Below are 9,918 nucleotides of genomic sequence, written 5' to 3' on the forward strand. Positions count from 1 at the left end.
GGTGCGGGGTTCGGTGTGGGGAGGGGGGAGACGTGGCCCCTTTTTTCCCTGGGCCTGCCCGTCGTCTCTGGACCGTGTCAATCGCTCCACAGACCGAGCGTGACCGTGACAGAGCGCCGGCTGGCTCTCCACCGACCGCCGTAATTCCAGCTCAAACACGACGACACCCGCTATCAGCAGGGTCAGGCTTCCAGCGTGAGAAGGAGAGCTAAACCCCGAAGATTCCTGGAGGATAATTACAACACACACCCCAAAGGGAACTGCCAAGAAGCTCTAAAACTGGGGAAGTACCCTACAACTCACACAGGAACGCACTGCCTTCTGGCATCGGGCTGAATTCCAAAAGCGGCACTGTGCAAATCAGCCTCCGGACAGCGTAGCCAGCCTGTGGAGCGCCGCTGCTCCGCGGTGTACAGACTTCTCAAGCAGCACTCCAGCGGTGCGACAGCCAGACCCATGTCCTCAACACAAAACAGCTGCGTAGGAAATGTGTAACCAAACACTGGCCACTGCAGAGTATAAAAGCCATCTGTTCGCCTATCAGTCTCACGGGAACCTCTTACATAAGAGATTCACTGACTCTTACTCACAATTATGCGCTGAAAGCAATCAATCTGCAAACAAGGACACCTGATCTCAGCCATTGAGCACAGCCAACGCACTGTCCTTGACGGAATAAAGCCGACACCCTTGCAGAGAGCAACTGACATGACATGACATAACTGGCATAACGTTTTTCAAAATGCTATGCCAGTGTTCTAGAACGCTGTTGCTTTCAGTTGCCAGTAGTGATTGTCACATCAGCATTAGAATGTTCAGTGAAGAACCTTCTAATCACATGTTTGTGATCTAACACCTTAAAGGGTTAAAGAAGAAGAGTCGTTTTTCCCAAATACAAAAACAGTGAGAGAGAGAGAGAGAGAGAGAGACGGAGAGAGCGAGAGAGAGAGCAGTATCACCAGGTTTCTCTTACAGTGAGAGGAGGAATTGGAGCCTGCCCGCCTTTTTAGCACAAAACTCAGGAGTATAAAAGCGGGGGTTGGATTTCCCCCTGTGGGACTCAGACAGACGTATCCTGGGTGGAGTCTCGGGAGCCTGGCCTGGGGCGGCAGGGTCAGAACGGGGTAAGGATCAGGGGCGGGGCCAACGCTCCAAAGCAACATTATTTTAGGAAGGGGCTAAACGAAAAATGGCCCTAGGAAGATGAACCGGAGCCTTCCTCCTTGTGCTCCCTAACCGAGCTGGCGAACTGCAGTCCAGATCATTGCATCACACAAAATAACCGCTCAATGCCACGGCAAGCCCTGCAATGGCTACCCGCCCATCACCCCAGTGAAGGCTGACATTTGGGGCTTTGCAATGGGATGAGCCAATTCTCAGACTTTGGTATAATAATTACTCAAAAAAGCTTTAACCCTTGAGATGCTGGTAACATTTCTACTGATTCCTGGCAGTTTTAAAGCAATGCATTTGTTGAAGATGCATCAATTTGGAACAATCCTGCTTCAACAGTAGAAAGACAGTACATTCAGTGCTGTGGACATGGAGCAGAGTATCTGGTGTGTCTGTGGAATCTTTGCTGGAGGTCAGAGAGGTGTGCTGGAGAGGGAACGCTATGGTTCACAGCATGGTGATGCAGCTGGGCCTGCTCTTTGGGTTGCCACGTGCATCCGACCCGTCGCTCCAGGGGGAGGTTAGAGTCAGGCGTTCCCACAAGAGACTCAAACTCCTGCCACAGGCTGATTCATTCAGCAGATCCTGTTACTGCACTGGAATGAACAGCAGGAGAGCACAGGGGCCATTCCATCCACACTGACACACAGCGTCACTCCGACTGGCTGTCTGGCAATTCAAGCAGATGGCAGATGGGGCTGGTCCATTTTTGGGCCCTGATCCCGGTCCAAAGGATCTCCCTTGTCTGGTTCATGACTGCAAATATCCTGTCCGCCCCTTCTGGGTGGACCGGTTAAGATGCAAAAATGTCACGCCAAAAAACTAATTATGCCTTTAAAGCTAAGGCATTTTAAATAGTGTTTAGTATTTCTTAAACCTTGGTTTAAATTGCATCTGACTCGATTAAGTTATGAACGCAACGTGTAATGACTACTGACATGTCAAAGCCGTTTGAAGTAAAATTTCATAGCGCAAGGCAAAATATAACGAGTCAATGAACAAAATCCAAAAACTGTTACATTTATACCGACACTCCCCGAAATTTTACTCCAATACAGTACATTTAGCCTATCCCTACTGGAATCATATAAATTCATCTTAACACTGAATTAACACCAAGCATAGGCTATACTCTGCGCACTTCGGCTATTATTAGGAAAGACAAATGTGTTCTGTGAAGAGCAGCGCCAACGTGCGTTTCACCCACTTGGCAGCTGTAAATTCACAATGATAAAATCCTATACGCTTTGGGATTTAATCGCTGATTTACAGGTGCTTCTTGGCCAGAGTTGTATTTCGCTTCCAAAGCGAGCTTGTATAGTGAATCACAACGGAGAAAACAAGCCACTCACCCCTCCCTCTCTGTTTGACAGTAATATGAAGATGACAGCTGTGTGGGTCCTCTGGTGGTTATTATCGGCCTTACTCTTCTATGTAACACGCTAAACAAACATGCAAGCGCGTAATTCTTACTTTAAAAGGCGTGTGGAATATCACAAATATCCCACTAAACGTATCGCCAATTATAAGAGAACAAATCAATATTTTGGAATTATGCAAATGTATTGGCAATGGTTCGGACACATTCCTTCATGCAATTTCTACGGTATAATTGCTGTTATATCGATTGTTTATGTAGATGTGAATTATCTTCAATCTCACTAAGCACTACTCGTGTCAAAAACGTTAAATACAAAGCAATACATTTTGTACAGAAAAGCTAAATGTTACCTTAATGATCTGTAGATCTCTGGTCATATCAACAAATGTTAACAAGCTCACCGCCGCCTGTTCTGCCTAATTCCCCATACAGCCACGAGCCAAGAGTCTTTACCGCAACTGTGCCTCACCTCTGAATGGGGAAGGTCCGGGTCCAGCTGCGTGACGCTGTTCAGCACGACTGGACTGGTGTCCCCCGCTACCTCAAGCTTCACAGCGTCCCAGATGCTGCGTATCCGCCAAGCGCTGGCGTCGAACATCCCATCCGCGGAGCCGGGTTTGACGCTCTGCGCGTCGAAATGCATTCCAATAATAAATACCATTGGTGCAAGCGATGGCGTTCACAGCCGCACAGGCAGGGGGGAATGACACTGCGGCATACTCTCTGCGCGTTGGAACCGGCAAAAGGCGTCTTTGTCGACCCCTTTCCTTGCTGATTAAATGGATAACCGCACAAAAAAGGTCACAAATGACACCAAAGCGCTTCGATGATCGCCTCTCTCTCCCGCGCGCTCGTGTCTGTGTACCGTTGCTCTGCAGCGGCGAGACAGTGTCTAATCAAGCCCTCCCCTCATTAGCATAATAGCTGCCCACCTCTCCAGAATCATGATGTCACTTTCACAGAAATATGAGGAAAAATAAAAAGCTCCAAATTGTGCGGAACACCGCGGTTTCATTAATAACCGGAGATTACTGCCACTCAGTAAATGCGGTCTCGAAGTCAGACTCCAAATTGCCTTCTCAAATAAATTAATTAAAAAATTCGAATGGTTATCATATTGCCGATCAAGTTTTACTTGTTGCGCGGAAAGAATATTTTATGAAAAAAAAAAAAATCTGCGGTGATTTCTATTGGTCTGACTGAAAGTATGCATTTCGTAAGATACTTACGTGTCCGCACAAACCTCCTTGGTCCGCACAATAAAATAACTAATAATAATTAAACTGTACACCGAGTTAATATGAGTCCAATAAGGAACACATGTACGCTGTAACGGTTGATTTAACTCAGAACATTTTACTGCGCACGATATCAATGTCACACCCAGACAAGAACAGCTCCAGGAATAATAAATACAGCAAAACCACTTTATGAAGGTGATTTAATCACCTATAATATCTCAATGGGATATAGTGACTGTGACAGCCGTCTAAAATTTCGATCTTGGCACTTACTACAGTTGAAAGCAACAGCTTCCACTTGGACGAGGACATAAAACTGAAAGACAGGTACCTCCATTAAGCGTCTCTCTCACTGCCCCCTCCCCTTCTTTTCCCTCCCTCCCTCCCTCTCTCCCCCTCTCTCCCCCTTCACTCCTCCATGGTGCTTTGGCCCTCCGTGCACATCTGGTTTGTATTGTGAGGGGGCTGAGCCGCCCCTCTCATTGCCAGTTAACGTCAGCGGCGATATCCGCAGGGATTCGGAGCAACACAATAAGAGAGACAAGGAACGGGGCTGCAATGTGTGTGTGTGTGTGTATGAGAGTGTATGTGTGTGAGAGAGTGTGTGTGTGTGTTTGTGTGTGAGTCATGAGTGTGTGTGAGTGTGTGTGTGTGTGTGAGAGAGTGAGTGTGTGAGTGTGATTGTGTGTGTGAGAGAGAGAGTGTGTGCGTGTGTGTGTGTGTGAGTCGTGAGTGTGTGTATGAGAGAGAGAGAGTGTGTGTGTGTGTGTGTGTGAGAGAGAGTGTGTGTGTGTGTGTGTGTGTGTGTGTGAGTCGTGAGTGTGTGCGTGTGTGTGTGTGTGTGTGAATCATGAGTGTGTGTGTGTGTGTGGTCCTCTCCCTGATAAATGCCCTCAGTGGTGACAGAGGGCAGTGCTGCAGTGCATTTTCCCCAACTGTCCTCATCAGTCTGCAGACACTTGAGGAACACGCCCTCGATATGTCCCCCTCACTTACAGCCTGGAGCTGCATGATCCCCTGCCTCCCCCTGAGGTCAAAGCGGGGTGCCTACACCCCCAGACTCAGCAGACACGCCCAACATTACCCACAATCCCCCCACCCCCCCTCCAGCAGTTCAGATCCTGTCAAAGCCAGGTCACCCCTGAGCATCCATCACACAGTGACCTCCGAACCAATGCACCCCACACTTAACAGGGCCTCTAAGGGCGGCTGAGGGTATTATGGGAACCCTGTAAGTTTAAAGGGGTGCTTTGAAGATAAGGACCTGGGGGATGTACAGTGAAATGAGCCACAGCTCTCCAAGCAGGGCGATCCTGTGGCTCAGACCTGACGGGGGAAACACAGGGGGTGTATTGTGATGCTCATTCTCGGAATGTAATCCGAATATCACTGCTGAGCACATCGTGCTGTCGCAATGCACTGTGGGTAGGACAGATGCAGCGGGCCACCCGCCCCCGCAGATATTATACTGGTTATGTAACCCTGACTGTGGGCGCAGGGGAGGGAGCTGCAGCACTCAACACTCCCTGATATTACACACTCTGGGTTAGTACGCAGTCCCCAGTTATTACACACTCTGGGTTAGTACGCACTCCTCTGTTATTACACACTCTGGGTTAGTACGCACTCCTCTGTTATTACACACTCTGGGTTAGTACGCACTCCTCTGTTATTACACACTCTGGGTTAGTACGCACTCCTCTGTTATTACACACTCTGGGTTAGTACGCACTCCTCTGTTATTACACACTCTGGGTTAGTACGCACTCCTCTGTTATTACACACTCTGGGTTAGTACGCACTCCTCTGTTATTACACACTCTGGGTTAGTACGCACTCCTCTGTTATTACACACTCTGGGTTAGTACGCACTCCTCTGTTATTACACACTCTGGGTTAGTACGCACTCCTCTGTTATTACACACTCTGGGTTAGTACGCACTCCTCTGTTATTACACACTCTGGGTTAGTACGCACTCCTCTCTTATTACACACTCTGCGTTAGTACGCAGTCCCCAGTTATTACACGCTCTGGGTAATTATGTGCTATTATTACAGGACCACTCCAGGCGATAGATACCTGCAGGCTGGGTCAGCGGATTAAAATGAAACCTGGAGAGACAGGTTCCCCGTCTCCAGCCCCTCATTACTGCAGGAACGCCGGGCTTCTCCAGGGGTCTGGAGACGGGGCTCATTAGCGGAAGCTTAATTAATATGGGGACGGCGTGTAACTGAGGGCCCAGGATAACTTGCGCTGGCTGACTGGTCCTCTTCCGCCCGCCCCCGCCACCCCCAACACAGCCTCCCCCCGCTTACGGTGCCACCCACAGAATGGCAATAATGCAAAGATACACAATTTATTTAAAAAATGGGCAACAAACACACCGCACATTCAAACTCGGTGCCTGCAGCAGACCCGTTTTTGGCCAACAACGCCACTCGTTCCCTTATCAGCGCTCAGGGTGATAAATGGCAGCAGAAGAGAAGGTGCCTGCCCACCCGCCATCGCTTATTACAGTGGGCTCGTTTATCTCTGCATGAAACAGAACAGTCCCTCAGATCACCAGATAAATCCACCAGAAAACAGCCTTGAATGTAAAGTTCTTACACTGCATTCAGTTTAGATATATCCAATACTTGCATCTTCATGATTATTTTGTCCATGTAAATGTTATTGTAGTCCAAAATGCCGCTGCTCGTATTCAACCGAAAGCTGTTCGCTTGGTCAGGCGCCATTTTCAACTCAAACCAACAAATGCCCGCTCAGAACATGGCCTGCATATCTGACCATCCAATGCTCTTTTTACAGGAGTCCTTTGCGTATCTGTAACAACGATAGGTTCATTTTTAAGCCAATCAAGTTATCAGACAAATTGGACAAGACTATAACCTTTCAAATGAGCGCTCATTGGGGTCAGTGGGTCCAGCCATTCGTAAGTAATCTAAGTGTGTATATCTCCTTAGTTATGATACATTTGGTACATTGGTGCCCTTCAAAAATGCTGCAATGTCTCGGCTGTGTGTTGCCACAGTGTTATAAGGCTTTATTTAAGAGGCGCGCAGACCAGGTGGAAATCCCCTTTCTAACTGCTTGGGGTTAAAGGGTTAATGAATGACACAAATTTATCTAAATTCAATCAAACAGATGAATCTTCACCCCAAATCCTTTAAACTCTGAATGCTTCAGCGAGGACACGTCATCTTTCAGAGACTCAGATGAACTGCTCAGATTGGGACAGGAACTCACAGATTCAGAACTCATTCCGAATCAGGACTCACTCACGCACACACAATTTTACAGCCCGACCCTGAACCCAGACAGAGAGGATTCGTGCCGAACTGTTCCCACGTAGCGGCGGTGAGTGATGCGTGTTCCGCCCACGGCGATCACTCAGAACCGCGTGTGGAGGTGTGGAGGTTCCACAGAACGCGCTCAGAACAAGTAGGCGCGTTACGTATGCACACGAAACAGCATTCTCCCTTTCACACTTTCCGGTTTTTTTACACACACCCCTCTCCATTGCACACATGCACTTTCACATGTCTCTCTGTGCTCTGGGTATCTCTGTGCTCAGTGCTCTGAGCTTGCAGTAACTGTGAGGATATTAATATTCATGAAGAGGCGGGACTGGTGTCTTTTCACCTCTGATAAGCAGCTTACTAGCCCACGCTACACTACACACAATATCTCATCTACAGCAGTCACCACACATAACCTGTGTGTGTCTTTGTGTGTGCGAGGGTACACCTACCTTTCACACACACGCTCACACACGCACACGCACGCACGCACGCACGCACGCACGCACGCACGCACGCACGCACGCACGCACGCACGCACACACACACACATACACACACACAGCAGCTGAAGAACACAGTCTCTCAGCACAGGTACCGCTCAGCCCACAGCAGAACAGCCCCCCCCCCCCCAGCCGTAAACAGGCCTGTCAGAGCTCCCAGCTCTCAGGCTGGGCATCGTACATTAGCACATAAATCACCTGACTCACAAAAGCGCCCTTTAACAGAGCCAGACAGACCCCCAATCACCCTCTCTCTCCCTCTGACGCTTCCAGCCTCATTTCAGACTCAAATATCACTATTCCCATAGCAACCAGTGGGCCCCAGTGCATGACATCATACCTGCTGCTCGGGCGAGCAGGTTTTCCTTCATGAAGAGCAGCACAAGAGGAGCTGCTCCTGCAGCTGCTGCTCTGCTCCAGCACTAATACAGGACCAAGCAGACCTGTCTTTCTCTCATTAGACAGTGTAACACTAATACAGGGCCAAGCAGACCTGTCTTTCTCTCTACAGTGTAAAACTAATACAGGACCAAGCAGACCTGTCTTTCTCTCTGCAGTGTAATACTAATACAGGACCAAGCAGACCTGTCTTTCTCTCTACAGTGTAATACTAATACAGGACCAAGCAGACCTGTCTTTCTCTCTATAGTGTAATACTAATACAGGACCAAGCAGACCTGTTTTTCCCTCTACAGTGTAATACTAATACAGGACCAAGCAGACCTGTCTTTCTCTCTATAGTGTAATACTAATACAGGACCAAGCAGACCTGTCTTTCTCTCTACAGTGTAATACTAATACAGGACCAAGCAGACGTGTCTTTCTCTCTGCAGTGTAATACTAATACAGGACCAAGCAGACCTGTCTTTCTCTCTATAGTGTAATACTAATACAGGACCAAGCAGACCTGTCTTTCTCTCTACAGTGTAATACTAATACAGGACCAAGCAGACGTGTCTTTCTCTCTACAGTGTAATACGAATACAGGACCAAGCAGACCTGTCTTTCTCTCTATAGTGTAATACTAATACAGGACCAAGCAGACCTGTCTTTCTCTCTACAGTGTAATACTAATACAGGACCAAGCAGACCTGTCTTTCTCTCTACAGTGTAATACTAATACAGGACCAAGCAGACCTGTCTTTCTCTCTGCAGTGTAATACTAATACAGGACCAAGCAGACCTGTCTTTCTCTCTATAGTGTAATACTAATACAGGACCAAGCAGACCTGTCTTTCTCTCTACAGTGTAATACTAATACAGGACCAAGCAGACGTGTCTTTCTCTCTGCAGTGTAATACTAATACAGGACCAAGCAGACCTGTCTTTCTCTCTATAGTGTAATACTAATACAGGACCAAGCAGACCTGTCTTTCTCTCTACAGTGTAATACTAATACAGGACCAAGCAGACCTGTCTTTCTCTCTACAGTGTAATACTAATACAGGACCAAGCAGACCTGTCTTTCTCTCTTTAGACAGTGTAACATACAGGACCAAGCAGACCTGTCTTCCTCTCTTTAGACAGTGTAACATACAGGACCAAGCAGACCTGTCTTTCTCTCTTTAGACAGTGTAACACTAAGGATTATTTTGACGGCCAGTCAAGGATTTTCCACTTTTTGGCCGTTGGTGTAGTCTTCTACATATGGTAGACTTTGACACATCTACACCCGGGTTTTTGACGGCCAAAATGTGGAAAATCCTTGACTGGCCGAGTCAATCAACAGATCCGAATCCAATTGAACATGCATTTTACATGCTGAAGAGGAGACTGAAGGCAAAAAGTCCCCAAAACAAGCAGGAACTGAAAATGGCTGCAGTACAGGCCTGGCAGAGCATCACCAGGGAAGATACCCAGCGTCTGGTGACGTCTATGCGTCGCAGACTTCAAACAGTCATTGGATGCAAAGGATATGCGACCAAATATTTAAAATGATTACTTTATTCTACATTGTGTTAAACTGTCCAATATTTTTGATGCCCGAAAATGGAGGGGACACAAAAAGGTGCTGTCATTTCTAAACGGTTCATCCGATATGGATGAAAATACCCTCAAATTAAAGCTGACAGTCTGCACTTCAACCGCATTGTCATTGTATCCTTTCAAACTCAAAGTGCTAGAGTACAGAACCAAAATAACAAAAAATGTGTCACTGTCCAATGAATTATGGTGCTCACTGTACATAATATCTGTCTATGTCCTCTGCTATTTCATCAGAAAGTTAGGAAAGAGCTGACGAGTAATATCCGCTAGCAAAGATCAAAAGGCAATCACCTAAACTAATCCAGCTGCATTGACTTTTGTAATTACACCATAT

General features: G+C 47.4%; 1 protein-coding gene across 4 annotated transcripts in view; it reads right to left on the reverse strand.

Annotated features, from left to right (window-relative positions):
• LOC118212773 (ral guanine nucleotide dissociation stimulator-like) overlaps positions 1–9,918 on the reverse strand; it is a 46,445-nt gene that overhangs the window by 19,480 nt on the left and 17,047 nt on the right. Inside the window, exon 1 of one of the 4 annotated variants that reach the window (XM_035391040.1) lies at positions 3,024–3,665. The exons of the other annotated variants lie outside the window; for them this stretch is intronic. Within the exon in view, the coding sequence (XP_035246931.1) occupies positions 3,024–3,215 (192 nt within the window). The 5' untranslated portion in view covers positions 3,216–3,665. Of the gene's footprint in view, positions 1–3,023; positions 3,666–9,918 lie in introns of those variants that run through there. 4 annotated transcript variants of the gene reach the window in all.

Source organism: Anguilla anguilla, chromosome 14 (assembly GCF_013347855.1).
Source record: "Anguilla anguilla isolate fAngAng1 chromosome 14, fAngAng1.pri, whole genome shotgun sequence".
In the NCBI taxonomy this organism is placed as follows: Eukaryota; Metazoa; Chordata; class Actinopteri; order Anguilliformes; family Anguillidae; genus Anguilla; species Anguilla anguilla.